This window comes from Zootermopsis nevadensis, unplaced genomic scaffold, assembly GCF_977971745.1.
Source record: "Zootermopsis nevadensis isolate Lab colony 2312 unplaced genomic scaffold, Znev_1.0 Znev_ptg000004l, whole genome shotgun sequence".
NCBI lineage: Eukaryota > Metazoa > Arthropoda > Insecta > Blattodea > Termopsidae > Zootermopsis > Zootermopsis nevadensis.
In genome coordinates this window covers 8,990,775-9,014,070 of record NW_028259136.1, presented here as the reverse complement: position 1 = coordinate 9,014,070, position 23,296 = coordinate 8,990,775, and the positions used below count along the sequence as shown (strand labels likewise).

Sequence of the window (23,296 nt, the reverse complement as noted above, 5' to 3'; positions counted from 1 at the left end):
CTTGAGTTCCTTGTTGAAAACACACATCGGTCAAGCAATCATTGTACCCCTGCCGTTATGCATCCCAACTTGCTTTCCAGCCGACTGCTTCAAACGGAACCGGGGCGATCCTTACGAAGGGTGAACGGTCCGGAAAATGCTGAGGGGAAGGAAGGGTGTTATAAGAACGGTTATTAAATGGCTGCGAGTTACTCGGACTGTCTGAGCACGTGCCAGAAGCCGACGCGACTGGGGTCAGCGGATCAACACCCGCTGAGGTCTGGAGCTGTTCCCGGCCCAGTCCGGATCAAAGCAACGGGCAGCAGTCGCCTGACAATCCGGCGTTAATAGTTCTGTGGAACATAGACATAAACGCGATCATCACAAGTCAAGGAACGCCGTCTCCTGCACACGTGAAGTCAGAACTTTCCTACCGAAACAAGCGACACGTTCTGAATCTCCCGAAACCCTCGGCCTTCCGACTGTGAGTTGTAGCCGGTCGTTTAGTGGGTCAATTACACGCAAGAGACCCACATCGTGTGATATGACGTCACACTCCAGGAAATCGAGCAGTCGCCTGCACGTGGTAGAAGGTACGAGACCCACCGTTCGTCACCGCAACAACATGATGCAAACGACAGCGACGATCACCGAGGTTTTCAGGGGCTGACTGGCTCGTCCCTCGACCTCACTCGCTCTTGTGACGTCACGACATTCCAGACACCGCGCGCGGGCGGCACTCGGGCGGAGACAGTCGGTCGCGAGACACCGAGGAGTACGAACGCAGTGCAGTGACGGAGTACGGAACCTCGCCCTGAAGACGGGAACGGAGGCAACACGGGCGTGCTGTTGCAGCGGGTATGTGTCAACACGACGCACGTTTCGGTTCATTTCAATCAACTGCTAAGGTTATGCTGCGTCAACACAACACGAGGTACGATGTTAGTTGATTACAAGGTCATTTAACGACGCTGTATCAGCTGCAGAAATTTCACAGCGCCGAATGAGACGGGGAGACGATCCCGAGTGGACAGAAGGGAGGCATTCGCTGGGCAGACGGGGGAAAACCACGAAAAAGGCTTGTCCTGTAATGGTATAAATTTCATGGAGGTCTGACGCTCCTCTGGTGTGCGTGAGTCGCATATTAAGCAAGTGTGTCAGCGCGCACACCGCCTCACGCGAGGCGACGCGCGGCTTGGGCGCAGCCACTTAAGTCGCCCAGCATTCAGGTTACCTAGCAACGAGCGTCACACACGACACGTGATTCTTCACGTGCCATTTACACAGGTGATAAACACGCAGGGCACACATCCTGCTCGAATACAGCGCGCGCACAAAGTCTCTTTAGTTCGGTTTGAAGAGTCGTCTACTTTTGCGCGTGACCTGTACAAAAACGCTTTCTAATTACAGGAACGAACGCCCCGGCCGGCCACGGTCGGTCTCAGTGTTTCATTGCAGGCGCCGCGTACAGGCGATTTTCTTCAAATTTCTGTGAAGGTTAGAGAACAGCGCCACCGAACATGCCATCCGTTGTTTTCCTCAGTCTCTCCAGGCAATGCCTTCGAACACGACACGACCTTTCCCACTCATCCGTGACCATTTCTCCACCGGGCAGTTGAAACAGCGTCGTTAAATAACCTATTAATCAGCGGGAGGCACGCGGTTCCACTGCCCTGATTTTAGTACGGTGGGACGCGGTCCACCGGTTGCGAGTCAGTGCTGTGGCAGCAACTCGACTCCACAGAGAAGCTCGTAGTTGCTCAGATGGTCAAGAAATCCCTACCCTGTTCAGGAGAGCCCCCTGGGGGGGGGAGGAGTTGTGTTTTTGACAGGAGTCGGAAGGGTCCTCAGACCGCGCGACCTGCTCCTTACTGCAAGGTCTGTGTTGTTGTTGTTGTTGCAGGTCGGCAGAGGTCAGCAGCGCCTGGTCGCGCGATGGACTGCCTCACTCAGGTAAGCGCACCAGACATTGTTAACGGCGAATGCAGAAACAGTCGATTTCAGCGACGACTGTCAGACTGTATTACCGCCACGCCCCACTACTCCCGCAGATCGTGACGTTTTATAATGGGACACACGCGGGTCGCTCCTGAGTAAAGTCACGTCCAACTCAGAAGACGTAAACGTAGGCGAATTACAGTCTGTGAAACGCGAACTTTGGGCTCGCATAGGAGACAGTGGATCAGCCGGCGAAGCGAGGAGTTTCGGAACCGACGATGATGAACTTTCCACGCCTCGCACCAACTCTGGCCCGCGGTGGCGCTGAGAGATGTCGCCCAGCCAGGTTGTGGGAAGAGAAAGGGTTTCTGTCAGTCTCCGTGTGGGAATGTGATGTACGCCCCCCCCCCCCACACGCCTTGTGACGAGGAACGTGTGTGCGTGTACTCGCTTGTGAAATCAAGGAAGTCGCGACAGGCAGATCCGTTGTCGCCATGGCTACCCAGGTCGCGCAGTATGTGTGCTGTCGGGTGCGTAAGACGGAGACCTGAATAGTGGGAGTACCATCACGTCCTGGTACGCACGTTCAGACACCGACTTCTCGCGGAGCGGTCGGTATGCGCGGCAGGGAGCGGTTTTGCATGTCATCAAAATGACGTAAGCTGCTGTGCCAACACTTACGACCGCGCTGGGCCTCGTACAGCAGGAGAAGGCAACATGGCCGGCGTGGGGGTGTTTTCTGGGAGGTCGCAACTGAGACCGCTGAGATAAGCTTCGCTCTTCAGGCTGCGTGATCTGGCCAAGAAATTTCCTGGCGAGATTTCAGGTTCTCACGGCGACGAGTGTGACGATGAATGTCTTCTGTGATAATGCACACCGTGTAGTCTGGTTGAAAATGACCGACGTTTCAGAGGAACTTACTGCTTCCATCATCAGGGCGAAGAGTCGCCACCTTAATGGAAGCAGTAAGCGCCTCTGAAACGTCGGTCATTTTCATTCATCGTCATGAAACTAGAGAATTCATAGATGCTGGTTCTAAAAACCTGAGAACCTACGAATACATCACAATCTTGAACGAGTAACAACTTAAAATCAGAAACTGGTACACCGAGGTCACATTATGACAGTCTACCCTGACGATGACAGATAACAGGTGTATGACCTTCGGGTTTCCACCGGAATTTCAAGGACACGTGAACCGGGAGTGACGGTAATATCATCACACAAGTAGCCTTACACGTACAGGAATGTGGATGCTGGCAAACACGTCTCCTAATATGAGACAGACAAAAGCAGCAGCCATCAGTTGCGGAACCTGGCGACCTTACTTGTAATTAGCAGTAGAAAGCGATTGACTAAAATAGTTGCTCGCGTTAGCCTTGGGACTGTTGATGAGAAAGTGCAGAGTTCCTCGTCACAGGACGTGCAAAAATGCACGACCCTCGTCCGTCCTCGTTCTTGAGAGAAGGTCGGCAGAGACGAGACTTGTAAAGGCGTTCGACTCTCGGCAGGGACGCCACTGAGACGACGCCTGTACTCGGCCGCAGGTTACAAACGCTGACCGATCTTTCTTCGAGCGCCGCGACGCTGTTCAAAAACGAAGACGTTCGCTCCGACCTACTTTACCCTCGCGTAACGTCGATCGATATTAGTCGAGCCTCCCGGCACTGCGTTAAAGTCGATTTCGCTGGTTATTGTTGCGTGAACCCGGAAGGGAGGCCACGGAATTTCTCTCACGTCTGGACCGCTCCGTCGTCGCGTGATGGCCGCGCCCCGCCACTACAGAGGCAAACCCAACGTCTCTCTGTTCTGTGCCCGCGGGGAAACTTCCCTTTCGGTACCAACAAACGCGATCCTCTGACCAGCTGCGATGTAAATAGGCAAATTATTCGCGACTACTGTGGAAACGAGGGACGTACAATTTGTATGACGAAACATCTGTAAAGGGGACGAGGTAGGAAGATGAAAAACACAACACCGTTTGTTTTTGAAACAGCCATCTTGAACGGAGGGAGAAACGCCTGCCCCAAAGCGACGGAAATGCAGACAGACGAAATTAGATGACTGTGGAGTACAAATTAGGTAAGAGTTTACAAAGCAAGGCAGGGCGAGCCGCGAGAATGCAACGAAGACGAAGGGTAAGATGAAAGTGGAGAAGGACAAGGCTCGGCGCTACTCCTCCCTGCTCCGTTCTTCGTGGCCGTTTTACGTAACAGGTGTAAGAACGCAATTAACCCTTTGAATCCGAAGATCGTCTGAATATTATTTATGAACTCAGTCCGTACCGCGAAGAAAACACTACACCTCACCATTACGAAAATCAGCTGGTTAACCCTTTGAAGCCGAAGCTCGTCTGAATATTATTTACGAATCCAGACCGTACCGCGAAGAAAACACTTCACTTAACCATTAGAAGTCGAATCAGGCGGTACCACATAAGATTTAACAAAAGAACATCCCGGTCAAAGCCTTAACTGGTGTTGATTGACGGGCATCGGAGGTTCGGCCTCGTCGCAAACTCGCGCATACATTGACTCAGAGACTGTCCGCTCTAAGAACGTGCTTCTAAGGTTTGTGGAGCAGCCTGTAGCTCGCGGTGTGTTGACGTCAATGGTGGAAGGACGGGCAAACAGTTCCAACACGAACAGCCGAACGACTGAAGCGGTTAATCTCTTTGGGACAAGGTAAGGTAATCGCGCGTTTCAGGAAATTCAACTTCAGAACAGAAACTTGTGGCAAGAAAATAGGAAGGTCGCTGCTGGGGACGGACGGACAGACGCATTAACACGCGCCGACCCAATCCCGTCTGCCCAACTACGGAAAGTACGCACTGCACACGCCTCTTTAAATGGGCTGCACGTGCGAGGCGTTTCTGCCAACCTCGGGGCCTGCACGCGGACGAACGACGAATGAGGACGGAGGGAAACGGGTGTAGTCGTGGCCGATTTAATGTCAGTGGCTAATAACACCTGAACATGGCACATGACAACGACCTCCGACAGGCCGACTCCGTTGTTCCGGGAAAATGCCTCGCTCCCTCTCAAATTGCCCTGGGATAAAGACGGCCGCAGCGCGAAGGTCACTCAGCAGTTACTACGTCGTAAAACAAGCGCACCTCATTTCACCTCATCCGAATAGGCCACACGCGGCTTCGTCTTTTGCGTGTTCAGAATCTCTCGGAATCCCATCGAGTGAAACGAAGTCCCCCGGATTACAATCGTATCGACCTAAACAATTCCCTCGTCGTCTTTGTTTCGCCCGACAAGTGACGCCACAGTCTCAGGAACGCGCGACCGTCAATTGTCACTCGTTCCCAACATGCCTCAAATAACAGTCCCCCTGTTTTTGTCTCAAAGAAAACCGTAACTATAGCAACGCAGTTCGCTGCTCTTTTATTTGTTAGGAAATGTCATGACTTCATATGAATGGAATTACCTCAGAAGCGTTCAACAGTCGTTTGCAGGAGTGCCAACTTAATTTGACTGCAAAGCTGACAGGACAACATGGCGCATCAGCTGCCTGCAGCGACTGGTATAAATTCTACGTGACCATCTGAAGTCGCCAGGTTCGTAGCCTTGTTTCCATAGCGACAGACCGTATCCACGTTTTAATGAGTACCATTTCGATTACATTTCGCGTTGGCCGTGCACACTGGGAGTTGTGGGGACAGAATTTAATTTTGGTAAGTTCTGGCTCAGTACAAACACCCCCCCCCCCCCCAAAGATCTGAATATCACTGTGAAGTGGGCCGATTACCTTCGCAACAAATGACGTGCTCCATGCGGTATACGCTCGTGATCTCGGCCAGATAATAAGAGCATTGTTACGGTACCGTCGGTCACCATGACAACACCGCACACTTAAATATCTGACGGTCATTCTCTGGAAATTCTGCGCGGTCTAAGAACAAAACGGCTGATTACTGCACTTTCCGTCTTCGCTCTAATTACTGTGATTTACTGAATTATAAAGTCTCGTGCCCATTAAGTTAACGCTGCCAGGCGTTTAGTGCCAAAGTCACTACCCCACACAAATTCAAGGCGCGGTGCTTAGTAAGTGCCAGAGATTATCCAACTCTTTTAAGTTATACTTCATATATAATACGCCGTGTCTCTGTACAAAATCACACTCTCGACGCTGTGCAGTTGATGCAGCATAGTTAAATAACTAACACTGCAAAGAATACCTCACTAAACCTCCGCGGCCCAACTGTTTGCTCCTTTCATAGAACGAAAGTTCACCACGCTTCACTGTACATTAACACAAACTTACAACATAACCCAAAAAACCGTTACTTTTAATAATTAAACATCAACCGTCCCATACTTTTAATTTCGTTCAATATAAAGTGTCGAGATATGGCATCGGGCCAACAGCATCACTTTCTTTGGTGCAAGATTAACCACTATCTGTTGTGCACACAAAACACCATATGAATAAATACAGATCATGATTGATGAATATGGCTTGTCTTCTCGCTCGCAGCGCCGCGTCGTCTCACAGCCTGCAAATCACAAGTGTTCTTGTAACAGACAGAACCCACTTACCTCGTGTGCAGCGTCCGTGGCATTTTAGCACATCCATCGCAGTGTGTTACAAGTTCAAACACGGACACAGTTAAAACACTTAATAAGTCGCACACAGCACACAACAAAAACTTCACATGGCCCGTAGCACTATCACAGAAATGGCGCCGGAAGGAAGAAGGACTAGAAACAAAAGACTGTCGCACTGCGAGACTCGGGGGGTGCGTTCATAAACTCTACAATTAAAACTCGCGGTTAGAGCGCGACACGAAATAGAAAACCTGAAATATGAAATAGCGTTTCGTAACGAGGCAACAACGACGTATCGAAATGTGAAGATATTTAGGCCCACGGATCGTGATGAGGCCTAAAGTTAGCGAAGTAATTTTATTTTCAGTTCATACAGGGCCGACGCTTGAAATTCGTTTTGTGCTGTTATTACGATGGCGTGCGTTCTGAAAACAACGCTCTAAATACTTTCTTTATGCATAAATAAAACTAAATACACTAAAAATTCTGACTTGAATGACAGTAAAGGTAAAGGTAAATAATAATAATAATAATTTACATTTATTTAAAGTCATTTCTAACCTGTCGAATGAGAGGTTTATTATAACAGAAAGACAGCTGGGGAGCTGTTAGTATTCCATTGCAGCCTATTTACCCAAATTGGGAAGATTATGACCGGCGGTGGTTTGAAAGATTATTATTATTATTATTATTCACGAATGAGGCACTCGGTTGCCTGTACCGACCTCCCATTGCCCATCTAAACGTTCATTTCGAGACACCCGTAGGTTTTAATCTGAAATTTAGCACCAATGAAGAGTCAGCGTTGGGCTGGACACGTAGCAGGGGGGGGTTGAATGTCTTGCGTGGGAGAGTTACATTTAAAAACCTATATTAGGAAAGTCACTTGTGATTAATTTCAGCCCGTTCATAATTACCTCACTAAAGATTTCTCAGGCACGCGTCATAATTCTGGGAACGTGTGTGATTGGCCAAGACCCCGTCGATGCAATTTATTCGTTCCCTCCCGCCCTGAGAAAATAGTCCGGTCTCACGGCGTCCAAAAGGAAAAGCGACTTCCGTGTTGTTGCGGAATCAGAAGGATCATCAACGTCGACACAAAAGCCCACTATCAGACTGTTCGGACAGTGACGCCTCCACAGCTTATACCCTGATAACGGAGGCAGCATGTACGTAGTGGCGGATTAAGGAATGAGAAGACGGGTGTTCTGACTGAACTTACCGCAGACGATAAGCACCCTGATGATGGAGTCAGTGAGCACATCTGTAGCGACGGTAAAAGTCTACACGGAGCAACAACCGTCCGTCTTCTTCTGTTTCAGTTACGTCAGCTGTTTCTCGCTCCACACACTCCCTAAAGAAAGACAACTCACTCACGTTGAGACAAGCGAATGTCGGCTCACGGCCTACCCGTTTTGTTACGAGAGGCTGACGAATGTCCTTCTGCGAACACTTCCAAAACACATCGGTGCAGAAAGCAAGATGGCGCTTAATCAAACGAATACAGCCCGGACTTCCGGTGGTCGGAAAACAATGCTCAAACCGCTGTCGCCATTAACATGATCTAGTTCTAGCAAGGACTGGAGGTCGATTCCCGACGATGGGCTTGCCAAGTACCCTGTCAAGGAATGAGCCTCCCTACATTTTCGAGGTTTTTCTCAGTCCCTCCAGGCAGTTTAAAATAAGCCACGACGTGCATTTCACATGTCGCACCCGATTCGTGATCGTTCTATCAGATTGTTTGAGATTCGGTAGTTGATTGAGCGGTGTAACTCAACATTCGACCTGTATTTTGTGTGATCTGAAAGAAAGTTTTACAATCCCCCAAGTATTAAGAATGACTCTCTCTTTTGTTTAGGTTTTCAGGGCTGTGTTCCCTGAATTTAACTTTTCTATTGAAAGTTACTGCTTCAGAATTAAGAATTCGGTTGTTACGCGACGTACACCACTCTTCCTGAAAAACAAAAGAACGCGACCGACCGCACGGTATTCAGCTGTTTTATGAGGGGGCGTGATGGCGTTGGAGAAATCACGGAGGTCAAGGAACTAGGCGGCAGCACTCGACCAGTCACGATATATCAACTGCTGACGTCAATACGCATTGACAGATCTCGATGTAATTTGGAACGCTGAGGGGCACAGCGTCCATTTTAAACGAGATAGCGTGACATCTGAGCTTTCATCGAGGGCAGGGAGGACGTCTCATCTCAAAAGCTTGTAGAATCATCCATAAATCTTTACATGAACCACTTTTGCACTGAGATGTTTATGGTTGCTATAGCGACACAAGTTACGAAATTCTGACAAGCGTGACTTGTCCCCTTGTTGCTCTCAGGGACACGGCGACTTCTGGTGCGGAGGGGGGAGGGGGAGGTGGCCCATAGGCGCTGTGTAGGCCCGCGGGTCAGAGGTCACATTAAAATACGGAAACCAAGGCCTTGCTATTGCAAGCCAGCGAGCAGAAATCCACCTGTTCATGCGTTTTGAGTTCTTATGATTTCCAAACGTCGGTGTGTTGGCAGCACGTGGATACAAATAACTTTATACCACCCCAATAACTGTAAAAAATAACCTCAAATTCTGATCGATGATGATAATAATCTGTATCGCAAACTGCGTACTGGTGACTGAATTTTCCTCAGCGTAATGAATTAATATCATCCTCAAGCCTTTCACATGTACAGCATTTGTGTGTACGTAGCAATTTCATTCTACCTGTTGCTATGGACCTAACGCATGCGCACAGGAATCTAAGCTTAGAGTCTCACAGATACGAGGGGCGTAGCTTTTACACAGTCAGCTTTGTGTATCACCGCGTTCATTCGCTTCAGTTCCAGGTAAATTTTTGAGCAATGGACGTTTCCAGTATCTCGACTTTCGGAGAGAGCCGCACCCTCGGGGTAGCACGGTAGTCAGTGCGATGGGGGTGGGACAGGTACAAACCTGTCCCGTTCTTTATTCTCTGGACGCTGACACCGGGTGCACACAAAATGTTTTCACCAAGGAGGGCACGGCCTGAGGATCTCACGGCGGTGGAAACGAAGATGGCCGTCTTCTGGGTTGTAGCGCCGTGACGTCTGGCAACCCCACCATGCAGGCAACGAGTGCCTCTGAAACGTGCGAGGGGTGTGGAGTAGACATGTGAACACGACTGTGGGACACCGTGTTGCGCAGATACCTGCCTCGTCTCGCAGACAGAGCCAGGGCCGTCTGCAGTTGCCTGGATGTTTAGCGACAGCAAACCACTCGGTGCGTTAGTCTGGCGACGGCAGAGCGGCGATTAGCGTCGTGTTCCGAGACACGCGGCATCCAGGATTATCAACTTCTTACAAACGCCAGGTCATTGTGAACTGCGCTTTGCGTTTCGGACCAACGCCGTCCGTGATTTTTTTTATTCGTATCTAGTGGAAACGGAGTAGGCTCTTCGTGAATGTGGAGTTTTGCCCCGCACTCCGGCAGTATAACCCCCCCTATTCCCCATCGGGTTGGTCCCAGTTACGACGCTACTGAGATTCGAACCACGGTCGTCACTCTACAGACTGCCGAGGTCACAGTCTCGTCATTTCCGTTACAGGTCCCCGCGCCATGAGGTGGTTCCGCAGACCCACAGGCGACTCGCCCCGTCTTCTCAGCCTGTCGCCCCTGCGGTGTGGGGGTGACACCTCTGACGTCACAGAGGGAAATACAATCTACCGACAACCCAGCGCCTGCGCAGATCTCTCGCCTCATCAACAACACCGCTCCAGAATAGGTGAGTGACACGTTAGTAGGACCGGACACAGAATCTACTTCTAGGTCATAAAAGTGGCCGCTTTCCGAACATTTCATGGGTCTGCAGTGCGAGCTACATGTCCAGCCCACGGTATCGCCTTGTCTTCAGTGAAACAGTTCCACATTCCGCCGCCAGTCCGTCACCACGACGGACGGCGCGCGGCCAGGAGCAGCTCGGATTCCGCTGAGTCGGAAGATTGCCAAAGTTCGCCTGTTCCTGGCGAAAGCCAACGAAATGTTTGCTGAAACTGCTAACATATACACAGACCAAAGGTTCAGAAGGACCCGCCACGTGTTCCAAGTAGCCTAGTTCTTGACTTGGCCGTATCTACGGAGTTACGACCTTCGGTTAGCACAGCACCGCGCGAAACACACGTAGGCCGCGGTATTCCTCAGTTCTGTACCTCTCTGAACTCTTCCAAGGGCGAAGTTGTATCGACCAACTTACTTCCTGCCTTCTTCAAGGCCAAGAGCTAAAAATGTACGTTCAGGAAGTGCGTCGTATGCTGGTGACGCCTGGTTTCCTCCGTTTTAACGCAATTGTCATTTATTTACAAGAACATCGCCCCTTCCCAAAGAAACATGACTCACAAGGCGATGGATGACGGAACATCCTTCCTCCTGTCGTGACGTAATGTGGTCGCACCGCTCAGCCGAGGAAAGTCATTACTGCTAAGGTTACTATCGCGATAGGATAATCGAGCAGAGCGCTCTTCTGTTCTGAGTGATCACGTACGTTTTGAAGTGAACAGACGAAAAGAGACTCGATAATTGTTCGGTGCTACGGTTTGGTGATCGCGTTCGAGACGAAAGACATCTGTGACCGACCAATGAAGATAAAACAGTTGTTTCTACGTGAGTATAATTGACGATATTTTTATATAGTTGAGGCTCATTTCTGTGCTTTTTGCGTGGCGTCCGGAGCAAATGCCACGCCACGCCCACAAAAACGTCTGCCACCTGCGTGTAACATGTAGTACATTTTCTGAAAATGTGCGCATTTCGCTAGTCACGAACATATTTTTTTTTTTACAAAGCTAATCGACAGTTCACGTATTACGCTTCATACAAGCGTAAATAAGTTTATCGTTGCGAAAGCGTTACAAATTACAATCGGAAAATGGATGATTAACCGGATGTTAACGCAATCTTGCCTAACCACACACAACTGTGCAAAAATACGCCCCTCCCCCAACCTCTCGCTTTGAAGAATTACCGAAACTCACAGAACTTTTATAACCGGTTTCTCCTTTAAAATCTGCTTCTAATTTATTAATAATTACGCAGTTCCCTTGCCGTAACCATGGCTACTTAAGAGCTCGGTCCCTGTGCTTGCAGACCTGTCCCCTGTGAGATGGCAGCGTCGCAGAAGCAGCAGCGGGCAGCAGGACGCCGCCGGCGAAGGCCGCCAGGCGTCTCACATCGCTTCTCGCGAGAAACGCAACCCCCTGCTCGACCGGGTGAAGAACACGCGGCTCTCGTGCTTCCGGTCCGACACGAATGTCCTGACCGTGACGGAGCCGCAACGAGCCGCCGCCGCCGCGGCAGAGGAACGCCAAGGCCTCCTGAAACTGGCGGCCGAGGAGGGCCCTCGGTTCAGCGTGTCCCAGTCCAACGACAACGTCGTGTACTACGCCGACGAGGCGCACGCTCGCCATTCCATGTACGCCGAGATGGGCGGTGATACATCGAAAAATAAGAGCAGGCTCACTTCGACGTCGTGTCTTTCCGCGAAAATTCGGGCGATGTCGGAAAAGTACCTCAGGTCCTCGACCAACAGGTTCCTGGCGAAGCTATACCGCACTTCGCCGGACGACGGTCGGCCCTCGAGGAAGGCCAGGTCCGGGTCCCAGCTCCGCAGCTTCTCCTACGGTGCGCTGCCCGGCCTGGAGGAGTTTCAACGCCGTCACAACCCGCTCTACCACGAGGACGAAGACGAGGACTGCGACAGCGGTATAATCGTCACCGACTCCGCCAATTCGTCCATGATGGAGCGGGACAAGGCGGCGTCCCTTGACCGACGCGAGGTCTTCCGGCGCTTCGGGTGCGACCTCGAGCTGACCGACAAGCAGCGTCGGCGCCAGAGGCTATACGTCGCGTCGCCTCCACCGCCCGTGCCGCCTCACAGTGAGGAACTGGCGCCGCAAAGCCCTGGAGGCGGCGGCGGGAGGGAGTTCAAAGTGGTCAGATTACAACGGAGCGAGCCCGCGGAGGAGCTGGGAATCTTTATAGCCAAGACGCAGCTGTCAGAACAGGGCAGCGCGGGGTACCTGGTGGCCCACGTCGTCCCGGGCGGGTTGGCAGACAGGGATGGCGCTCTGTGCGTCGGAGACGAGATCATCAACGTGAACGGTCGGCGCCTGCGCGGGCTGACAATGGCGGGAGCGCGGGACGCCCTCAGCGGCGGACCACGCGAGGTAGACATCGTGATAGCCCGAACGAAGGGACAGGACGACTCCGCCCCGTCCCGACAGGCAGCGAGACGGAAAAGCACGATGCCGGAGAGTTCTGTGGACTACGAGAACGTCCTCATACTGCCCTCCACGGTCGACACGCCCGCAGAGGAGCAGAGAGACTACGAGGATCTTGTGTTCAAGTGTCCCTCCCCCACGAACAAAGCGATCAAGAAGAGGCAACACTTCCAGAAGAACGTTCAGCACAGCAAAGTGTTCCGGCGAACGATAGCCAGCTACTCGGGCGGGTCAGGGCTCAGCGAGCAACCAGCAGACCCAGGAACAGGTGCGTAGGACATGTTATGACACTTCCAAGAAGGTTGTCCCAATGCACTGCTGTCTGTTGAGCAGTTGGCCTCTTGGCTCGACAGTCAACATCCCGCTCTTCCTTTATTACAGGACTTGGCAGCAAAGAAGACAGCGGCCTTACTTCCACGACCAACTTCTGCACTCTGCCCCGAAGGCCACGATCGTCAGTCTGTTCCTTCCACACGGTCATATTCGAGAAGGGAAGTGGAAAGAAGGGACTAGGGTTCACTATTGTTGGGGGTCGCGATTCCCCACGCGGGGCCCTCAGCATCTTCGTAAAAAGTATCCTGCCAGGTGGACAGGCAGCAGAGGACGGCCGCCTCAGAGCAGGTAAGTTCTCGACAAAAGCGGATTTTGGGGACTGAACTGGACTGGCCCCATGCACCAGTCTTCAGGGTCTATAAAAACGGGGAAATATGAAGTAGAGACCACGTCTAGATAACTGACTGACTAAAACAACTCTCCGCAGGAGACGAGCTGCTGGCTGTGAACGGTCAGGTGTGCCACGACCTGACACACTCCGAGGCAGTCGCGCTCTTCAAGAAGATCAAGTCTGGTCCTGTTGCACTCCACATCTGTCGCAGGATTCGAACCAAAGACTCGTGAGTACGTCACCACAACATGAACCTCATTACTGATAACCTCCGTAAAATCATATTGCCACGTAACATTCTACCAGAACTTTGCAGGATCCGAGGTTCTGGCGGCCGTCTTCACCATCACTTCCTCCCCAATCCTTTCCACTTCACCAAGCGTTATCACCTCATTTCACTCTGTGCTGAATAATCTCCAAAATTTATAGATTATAAACCAATCAGGAGATTAGCAACCGCACATCAAGCCTCCACTCGCACGCCTACTTCTCACGCATCCAGCGTGTTCAGCGTCCGATTTCTTTTTGCAGGTCGACAAAAGCGAAATCCTGCACAGACCTGATTCAGGGCGTGGGATCTGAGGGATGACGTGCCGTGTAGCAGTGGTGACAACCCGCTGAACTTCCTGACGGCAGCTCGGTAACTTCCGAGATTTACCTCCCAGTTCAAAGAGGAGCTCAAGGTCACTGCCGAAGCTCGAATTTCAAATGTGAAGGCCACTCCCTTTATGCGGGTCTTGGAGCCCCTAGGTGGCAGATGAGAGCCCAGGCAAGTGTTTACACGTGGCAAATATAAAACGGCCGATACATTTGGTCGACATTCTTGTTAAAAAGAAACGTCTCGCCTAGTTCGTGACTCGGGCGAAGCCACCCAAGTACTGTACGACGCATCTTAGTTACCACTGGACGCTGCTCCGATGCACATTGTAAATACGCTCTATCATACGCAATAAAGAAACTTTGTACCCGCCACAAAACAAGTTCATTTTGTACACCTGTGGAATAAGTCGCTCGCTCCGTGGGAAGAACGTACATCGCGAGTGGAGTTGGCGTGGGAAGTGGAGATGTCATATAACGAGCTCTGTGATTACGCTCGCTCGCTGTTGTCGGGGCAGTCAAATACATGAGGATGTCACATTCTCGACACGCATCTTGAGTGGGAGGGAAACGAGAAATTCGCACCGGATTTCAGGAGGAAAAAAAATTAGAAAATGGGTAGTTGTAAGATGAAGAAGATCAAAGGATATTCAAATTTTAGGGTACTGGATAGAACTGGCTCAGGATCATGCCCAAAGGCTGGACATTGGGCAGGTCACTTATTAGCGTCTGAAACTCCTTCCCTGTTCGTGAATATTTATTGACGTAAACACAGAAGTACATGGACGAGTACAAGACAAAATCTTCCCTTAGTAAAAAGAACGTCAAAATGGCTGCAAGAAGAGTGAAGATTAGAGAAATAAAGGAGGGGAGGAAGCATGGGGGGGGGGGGGGGGGCAAAAGAACATTACAACATGTGTAACCTGTTTGGAGTACATTAAAGTAAAGTAGAGTAAAGATGGAGCACGTGGAAGCTTTATAATAACTGCAAAAATCTTACAGCAGCGGATAACCGATCTGAAACGCATCGCCACAGTAAATAAACACAATGGATTTACCACACTATAAGATGACACCCGTTCCAAGTAGCGAAATAGGTAGCAAAGGTACAACAGAGGAATCTATGCAGGACAGACTCCTCTTATCTCGAGATGTTCTCCCCCCTGCTAGCGTCACGTGATTTATTAAACTTCCGTTTACCATTGATAATGGAAGATCCGAAACAAATAATCGCCCTATTCCGTGCGAAATCCACTGCTCGCTCCACATGTTCCTGGGCCGTTACCACAGAAATGGACCAGGGCAGTGGCAGCCAAACTCCAAGACTGTGTGCGTTTGTTTACTAGGGGTGGTGCCCCCTGCTCACTCTGCCAATACTGCCGGGCGTTCCCACCCATCCATCTCTCTTCCTTTATGGATAAAAAAATTATGGAAATAAATTAACGGAGCAGTGCTGGCAACAAAAACGGGGCGAGGTTTCAGGTTCTCGTGGTGGCAAGTATGAAGATAACTGTCTTCCGGGACATAATTTTGCTATACCTCTTCAGACTGTACTGCTCGGTAAATTTCCCTTTTATATTTCTGTTCATTCGCCTGAAATTACTGTTAACACAAACGACGTTCAGTTCTCCGAAGCATCGCGTATTAGCTCTGGACAGAACGCCACCAACTACCGGCTGTTAAGTTGACCGAGCCGCCCCAGTCAGCTTGACGATACGTAACGCTACTGATATACCGTACAAAGGCGTAGAACTTGCCTTCTGCCGAAGAGCTGTCTGAAGACATCCCGCAGCTTCTGTGTGCTACGACGCCAGCATCCGCAACACGGGCCAAACCTCATCGACTGAGCCGTAGGAAGAGGGCGTGCTTGCACTCCTTCGAGTCGGCCGGGAAGTACTTGTCATAGAAGTCCTGGACAAACTCCTCCACCTTGAAACCAAACTTCTGGTACAGGACGACAGCTGGGTTTGTGGCCGACACGTGCAGTGTCAGGTCCTTCCCCATGCAGGTCTGCAACACGCGACACAATGCTGACATAAAGCCGGTTCCACCAGCGCGAATTTCGTTCATTCCCGTGTAACACGAAGTTCCACTCGCCTGTATCAGGTGGTATAGCATGAATGTCGCGATGCCAGCCCGTCGCCACTCGGGCCGCGTGAAGAGGAATGAGATGTAAGCCTCATTCAGCCCCACATCAGGCACCATGAACGCAAAGCCCACCACAAGTTTCTTGTACAGCACAACACAGCTGAAGTCTGGGTACTGCAGACATTCAGTCACTGCAGACACAAAACAGAGATGGACGTTACTTGGTCTTTCCTGGGATTAATTAGAATTTGACAGGCGACTATTACAGCTGTCAGACAAAAACACAACTACAGGCAGCCCTCGATTTGCGCCGATTCAGAATAACGTCGATTTTGAAACCAGCAAGTCAAAAAGTGACACAAATATATTTTACTATTATTTATAACGTTTTACAATGTTTCTCGTACTGATTCTTATACTAAATCGTAATTCTTACTTCACTGATTTTGAATAAAAATTATAAATACAGTCATCTCTGCAATTACGTGTGTTTCGTTAACGCGAATTTGCTCCAATGAGATCGATGAATCGGTAAAAGCTGTTTGTGAAATGCAAACTTTTGCATATGCGAGTTTGCTCTTATGCGCTTTAAACTTTCAAAGGACTAATTTAATCTCTGCGGAGGTACCGGGGTTATTTTTACTACGCGATTTTCTATAGGTCGGCGTCTTACGAGAATGCAACTATCGCATAACAGCAGAGATGACTGTACACATCAATCACGTGAAAGAATCGCAGTCAATCGCGGGGGCCAACGAATTGCCGATTGTAAGTGTATAAAATATATTTTTTAAATTCCCTTTATTTTATTTACGTTATTTCAGAGCTTTAAATGTAATGCCATTAGATTACTCGTCAATGTTTGGGTGCTGGGACATCCCATTGATTTACATTATAAAAGAGTTTCGATTTACGCCGGTTCATTCAGGAACGCATCCACGGCGTAAATCGAGGGCTACCTGTATAAGCATACCAGGAATACCGATACAATAAATTTTATGCCATCAGACACAAGATGGAAATGTGTACTGCAAATATTTGATGTCCATATAAAAATAAAAGGCTTTAGAAAAAAATGTTAACGTACAGTACGCAGTATTGCGGATGTACTCACAGTCGATGCCTGGGTAGAAAAACTCTCGACACAGACTATTAACGGAGGAGATGTGTTGAGGGCGGACATAACTGTAGTCTATTGGGTGGCGAGCAGGTGGACGCCAGTGCAGGACATTTCTGTTTGCCTTTGCCTGAACCTCACCCAGCAGGCGAAGCCAGAGAGGCGCGGTCTCCACGTCACGACGGATATACGGCTTCAGCAACCTACAAGAAGACACAGCTGTGACACTAGGCTCATCACCGGGCAGCGACAGAAACGAATATTCCGTAATTTTTGTGCAACAGACAAGAACTCATCTCATGCATGAAAATAAAATACGACAGGTCCAAATTTCAACTTTTCCACACACGCAACACAAAGGTGAACAAAATCTCTGACCTGTGAGTGTAGGGGCTGTAGAAACAGGATGGCTCACTCTGTCCCATGAGTCGCAAGCTGAAGGAACAGTTAGTAGAATTGGTCTCATCTTCACATGTGGGAACAGCGGCTCGCTGTAAATATGCGGGATTATTACTAACGAGACTGGTTACTGCATGAACTGCCCTCAGCTCTGTGAATCTCCTGCGGTCACACAATCTAAGCTGATTCATTCTTTCCATCACATTTCAGACAAACTGGTAAGTGAGCATTTCTTCATTTGAAATAACAGTTTACAGCAACGACCTATGAAAACACTGATCTGGGCTAACATATATCTGTGACAATGTGCTCTTGGCTAGCGCCGTGTCTCACCTGGAATCTGTCCAGAATGCGAACGTCTCCCATCGCAGGATGCGCTGGGTATCTTAATCCGCCGCCCGGTCGACCAGGCTGGGCATCATCGAGATTGAACAATGCCATGCCACGCTCGCGTTTCAACTGTCGCACGCACAGCTTGCGGTACAGGCGTCGCACGGTCCCCGGTACATCTCCCATGGATGGGACCCCCCGAAGTTGGTTCAGCAGCTGCAGTTCCTCATACTCGCTCATTGGCAGGCACCTGCAAATCACACGAGCCCAATTTACCCACCGACCATAAAAGCACAGAGCAGAAATGGTGGAAAGCTCCACACATTCTCAAGCATTATTCACCTTTTGTCTGTGTCCTTGTAGACGTCGCCGATGGTCAGGACTTGCTCTGTGCTCTTTGTGATGGTGAACAGACTTCCTGATGGTTTCTGAGTGCTCCTCAGCTCTCCATCCTCATCACTAACCTCCTCCTCCTCCTCCTCGACCATTTCCTGTTCTTGTTGGTCCGACTCCGCACGTTCAATCTTCATATCCATATTAACTGCACTATTGACAGCGACGGCAGTCTGCAAAGCAGGGCCGACTCCAGATCACTAATTCTGAGGGTGTTTTGAAAATCAGTGAAGATGAGGTACACACGAGTTACAGAAAAGCTATACCACTGACACTTCGTCAGAAAACCTTTCCCTTCTAACTACATTTTGTCACGAAAACAGCATTTCATGTCGTCCCACGTTTCTTAAACATTCTGGACCTATTGAGTCTTCTCAACCCAGATTTGTGGCCACCAATTATTTCTTTTTTGTAACTTACACATATGACCACAAAAAAGCCATGAATTTTTCAAAGAGCTGCTAAAGCATAAATTTTATGAGGCACTGGAATTCACTGGCCCCACAGAAACTTGCAAAGCCACGATCTTAGCAATACGGAGGGTAAGAAATTAGAAACTATGAAAATGAGACAGCCTCTAATGGTGTGACAGCTGTACCAAAGATTCACAAGAATCCATCCACTGGTTGCGATAAATATGAGCGTCATACAACCTTGTAATACAGACTGTTCAAACGGCAAAACGTCAGAGGAAACGTGAACAAGCCGTAAGTTCTGTATTACATTTTCAGTCAATCTGTACTTGGCTAATGCAACAGAGTTCTCAGTATGTTTTGGGTCCAAACTGGTCCACTGCTGCCACAAGCGGCACCCATGAACATGTGGACCACTATCAGAGGCCATCACATTGGCATCTCACCTCTTGTGCTAGTAACAGGTCCCCTAGATTCTTGAAGCCTTCAGACGGAGCACAGGAGATGTCCACACCCTCGATGTCCACGTCCACATCTGAACATTCTTCATCCTCGTCTGCAAACAGATAGTCGGACAGCGTCTCGCTCGGTTCCACGTACGCGCGAGAATACATGTCGTCACTTGCCTGGGGAGAGATGGCAGTAGCAGCAGAGGTCCCATTTTGAGAGTCAACACGTCCAACACAACATACCGAGGGGGAGAGGGACGGAACGGAATGTGAAATGCACACTAAGGAAAAGGAATGATGTCACAATACAAGGTTTAGACCAGCAAGAGTAGAGTTCATTCATTCAGCACTTCTATATTAATAGGCAGAAGAGTACTGATTAATTAATACGAAAACTTTAATTTTCTACTCAAATATAGCAAATGTATCACCTGGGAATGCACTTTATGAAACTAAGTGACCATCACAAGCACAATGCAGTTCATACAAAGCACAGGACTGCTCGGGGGCTGAACAACAGAAAGGAATGCGCAGAGTCGCGGTGCTAGGGTTGCTAACTGCCCGCCCAACTTTCATTTATTCAAGATACATGAAGCCAAGTGCTTACATGTTGTGTTAAAAGAAATTCTGGATAATGTAAGGAGAACGTATAAAAAAACGCTGGCACGAAAATTAAAAGAGACGCAAATAAGAGTGAATTATATCAATATCGAACGCATTATTCTGACATGAATGTGACAAAACAGACACAGTCAGATTCTGGTACACGGAAACGGCAGGTTTCAACAACTGAAATCAAAATTGAACTCTTGGACACCTTTGCTGGCCATCTTATGAGTGGGAACTGCACAGACCAGCTCACGTGACCTCATAATTCCTCTCACCTTGAGGAAGGCCCAGTTGCTGCAGTAGCCCGGGTTGGTATCCACGGCAGACACGCGTCCGCTGGAGGAAGACGTGCCGGTCTCTCGCTCCGACCCTGCATTGTTCAGCTCTATGCTGCTTGCGTCATCATATGCCGACAAGCTGGACTCATCTGGCGGCGTCTGAAACTGGCCAACACCGTACATCATACAAAAGCCTTAGTTCACCTTGGAGATTCGTACGCAAGCGGCAGCTGTAACGGGCGTGAGATCTTGCAGCAACTGGCAACACTGGTGAGTTGGAGCATGTTCTGTCTGTCTGCCATAAAAATTGAGAAGAAATTTGGTCAAATGTTTAAGAAAAGCAGTGATAAAACACGGGTCTTGTAGTATGATCCTAAAATGAACTATCAAAGCATTACAAATAGTAAATGCAAATGTTTTGATGCCAACAGAATTACTTTTTAAAATTACCAGTTACATGCAGAAAACCAACAAGAAGATACTGAATCAACCTTATCCAACAGCGCCTGTCTGTGGAACTGACCAAAGCAGCTGAATTATATACTTACAGGTATTTTAAATGCCATTAGGTTGAACCAATGCCTAAAACACAATGCTGCTTGGAGACTTACAGAACTTCAATTTAATCAACTATGCTCACAAGAATTCCAATACAATGTACGCTACATATCACGCGACTTACTTCGTTTGAGACGTGAGCCGCGTAAGAGGATGACTCCAGAAGCGATGGACCTGATGACGGCTCTGACGCGGAGGGGGGACACTCTGCACCTGGCTCCTGCTCCTTCCTTTTAGTCTTATTCTTCTTCTCAGCAATCAAATGCAAGTCTGCAAACCATAAGCACATCAACCATCCCACTCTCATCCTGTATCAGTCAGTCATACAGACATTTTGATTTATTATGCAAGAATGTAATATGAACCATGCAGAACATCCCGTAAGAAGACCAGTAAAACAATGATTCAGGAGAAGAACGACGGGAAAAAGCAGAGGGCGTAGAGTATAAGGAAGGGTTAGAACTGAATGGCCAAACAAAGCAAATTGTTTTTGATGGTGTCAGTTTGCTGAAGGATAAGACAAGAATTCTTGTACATGCCAGTAAACAAACTGATTTGAAAGTTAAGTACACGTAAAATTGAACGTACAAGCGCATCACAAAATCAAAATCCGAAACATGGCTGTAGTATAACTGTACACGATAAATTATTTGAAAATAGTTAAAATCGTAAGAGCCGTGAAGTTCCGGGTAGGAACAGTTCCAGCACTGGAGACTCGGGCGACAGAGCGGAGGAGCAACGACAGAGGACCACGCGGTACGTGTACAAACTCACGCTGCTGGAGCACCAGTTCGGGTTCCACGCTTTGTGCCAACGTCCACCAACCAGGCTCTTGCAAGTCTTCTGAACCGGAACGGAAGTAAGTGCGACTGTAGTGGGAAAGGGTCCCGGATATTGTCCCCATCCAGCTACGTTTCCTTTTTCTGTAAAACAGGATAAAGGATAACACTCTCTAGCCAAATGTCACCACCTCATATAATAATGAATAACATTTGTAGTTGATGTAGAATCATTAACTCTCACAAGGTTAAATTACTTTGGCTCAAAGATTCTAGTGTGAAGAGGGGTTATTCTATGGGCAGATAAATATGGCAACCAAAATGAAGGTTTTAGGAAGCATAAAGCAGAAGACATGACAGATGGCATGATCTGGGCAGAAGAAGTGTATGGAAAAACATAATCAATCAATCAAATAAAAAAGGCAGAGAATATGGCAAATTTACTGAGTAAGAAAGAATGACAGACTTCAAAATGTGGGAGTTCAGGCAAGGAGAAGAGAAGTAAAGAAACTCTTTGAAAGTTCAGCGTCATGAGCTGCACTCACACGCTGCTCCCAAATAGAATGTTCCAGTGCCGCTCGATAAAGTTACAGATGTGCAACTTCCAGTGGAAGTAGCCAAGGCGACTCACCCCATCTGAACGGCCCTGCAGGTTGTACAGTGCGAGGATGATGAGGCTGAACCTAAAGTAAAAATGGCACATGTCCAAAATGTAACATGAAGCTGACATGGTGTGCTTGCACTGACTGAAACAGATGTACATGGCTTTCCTCATTAAAATCCACACAGTGGACACCCTCAACAACTCACTTCTTTTTATGAAGTGTAACAGTGTGCAACATTAATAAGGGCATCCCATACTTCAGAGTAACCTACCATCTCCATCTTCAGGAGAGAAGTTAATATTGTACAAAATGGAGGGAAATTCATTATAAATTGAATGGGGGGAAGAATGACCTGCTTTATGCTGACTCCATGGAAGAATATACCTCATAAAAAAATTCTCAGCAATTATAAGTGTATGTAAGCAATACTAGGTATGCTTTCTTGTGTAATTATTTCTGCGGTAATACTGTAGTTGACTATAAATCACTGTCATAACCATGTAATTAGAATTTGTGCTAGCAATAAATACTGTATTTATGCTGACATGTTCTACGCCCTTCGCTTGGACCTGTAAAGGTTCTATGGAAGGTAGATCAATTTTTTTCTATTCTATACATCACTGAAGGGACGTAAAAGATGTTCTGAAGAACACACGCTACGTAAAACCACGACGACCCTTCACATCGTTCTTCACGCCTAATGTTATCGGTGCGTGTAGTTCGTTTTCAAATACACTTACCACGGCATTCTAACTCTTGTGAATTCCTCATGGTCCCAAAAGCTGCAATCATGGCATATAAATTTATAAAACACATCCCCACGTAAACCTCCTGGGACCCCGCCGCTCTTTAAGCAACGAAGGTGAACCTTCCGACTGCATTCACTGCACGTCAGATACGAAGCACCGACCTTCTTCAAACAATATTCACAATCACTCATCGGGCAAATTAACGTTTACGCAGAATTTGTTACACATATAAACATCGACACAAACACCGCATGGACTTCTCATGTTTCAGTGCTGCCAACTCATAATACAAATTTTGATGTTTACACTATTTAAATTATTTCCACTTGTAACCTCAACCCCATACTTCTTTTTTCTCGTCAGAAGGTTAGCATTCTTAAGTAATGTAGAAACTAACTGACATTTCTCAAACATCTTAGTTTTACAAACAATTATATGCCTTCAAAACGTCACAACGTTTTCATTACATTAAGTTTACATTACATTCATTACGTGTTGCTAAGATACCACAAGTTTATTTATAAATGGCGACCATATTTAAAATGATTTTAAA

At 48.4% G+C, this 23,296-nt stretch overlaps 3 protein-coding genes across 12 annotated transcripts in view; 1 reads left to right on the top strand and 2 right to left on the bottom strand.

Moving 5' to 3' along the window:
* Positions 1-6,919, bottom strand: part of LOC110835130 (uncharacterized) — a 47,547-nt gene extending 40,628 nt beyond the window's left edge. Inside the window, exon 1 of one of the 2 annotated variants that reach the window (XM_087343148.1) lies at positions 6,465-6,919. Coding sequence is in view for 1 of the 2 variants with exons in the window: in XM_087343150.1 (XP_087199276.1) it covers positions 6,465-6,501 (37 nt within the window). In the remaining variant the exon portion in view is untranslated. The remainder of the gene's footprint in view (positions 1-6,464) is intronic. The other variant, XM_087343150.1, reaches the window with a different exon arrangement.
* LOC110835126 (PDZ domain-containing protein 2-like) lies at positions 735-14,881 on the top strand. 8 transcript variants are annotated; one of them, XM_087343137.1, is made up of 7 exons: positions 735-913; positions 1,883-1,932; positions 10,048-10,224; positions 11,583-12,983; positions 13,097-13,336; positions 13,476-13,608; positions 13,911-14,881. In XM_087343137.1, the coding sequence occupies exons 1-7, from the start codon at positions 840-842 to the stop codon at positions 13,966-13,968; spliced, it is 2,133 nt and encodes a 710-aa protein (XP_087199263.1). In that variant the 5' UTR covers positions 735-839; the 3' UTR covers positions 13,969-14,881. The 8 variants fall into 8 exon arrangements, with proteins under 8 accessions (XP_087199263.1, XP_087199264.1, XP_087199265.1 ...); XM_087343138.1 differs by having other exon boundaries at positions 13,476-13,612; XM_087343140.1 differs by having other exon boundaries at positions 754-837.
* Positions 14,716-23,203, bottom strand: Atac2 (Ada2a-containing complex component 2). Of its 2 annotated transcripts, XR_015533696.1 has the most exons (13): positions 22,735-23,203; positions 21,935-22,072; positions 21,385-21,533; positions 20,735-20,880; positions 20,050-20,217; positions 19,163-19,342; positions 18,253-18,476; positions 17,914-18,160; positions 17,560-17,672; positions 17,179-17,384; positions 16,074-16,255; positions 15,730-15,986; positions 14,716-15,381 (listed from the first exon to the last, which is right to left on the bottom strand). XR_015533696.1 is itself a non-coding variant. In XM_087343146.1 (12 exons), exons 1-12 carry the CDS (start codon positions 22,932-22,934, stop codon positions 15,813-15,815), a joined length of 2,127 nt encoding a protein of 708 aa, XP_087199272.1. In that variant the 5' UTR covers positions 22,935-23,203; the 3' UTR covers positions 14,716-15,812. The 2 variants fall into 2 exon arrangements, 1 of the variants encoding a protein (XP_087199272.1); XM_087343146.1 differs by having other exon boundaries at positions 14,716-15,986.
* Between the last annotated feature and the right edge of the window lie 93 nt (positions 23,204-23,296).

Bases quoted from the DNA above. Each gene is read 5' to 3' on its own strand.
- LOC110835126 (XM_087343137.1), top strand. From the start codon at position 840: ATGTGTCAACACGACGCACGTTTCGGTTCATTTCAATCAACTGCTAAG. The intron at 914-1,882 runs GTACGATGTTAG...TTGTTGTTGCAG, and splicing joins CTGCGTCAACACAACACGAG to GTCGGCAGAGGTCAGCAGCG. The intron at 13,337-13,475 runs GTAAGTTCTCGA...AACTCTCCGCAG, and splicing joins GGACGGCCGCCTCAGAGCAG to GAGACGAGCTGCTGGCTGTG.
- Atac2 (XM_087343146.1), bottom strand. From the start codon at position 22,934: ATGAGTGATTGTGAATATTGTTTGAAGAAGGTCGGTGCTTCGTATCTG. The intron at 20,881-21,384 runs GTGAGTTTGTAC...TATGGTTTGCAG, and splicing joins CGAACTGGTGCTCCAGCAGC to ACTTGCATTTGATTGCTGAG. The intron at 18,477-19,162 runs GTGAGATGCCAA...CCTGCTTTGCAG, and splicing joins ACCTGTTACTAGCACAAGAG to ACTGCCGTCGCTGTCAATAG.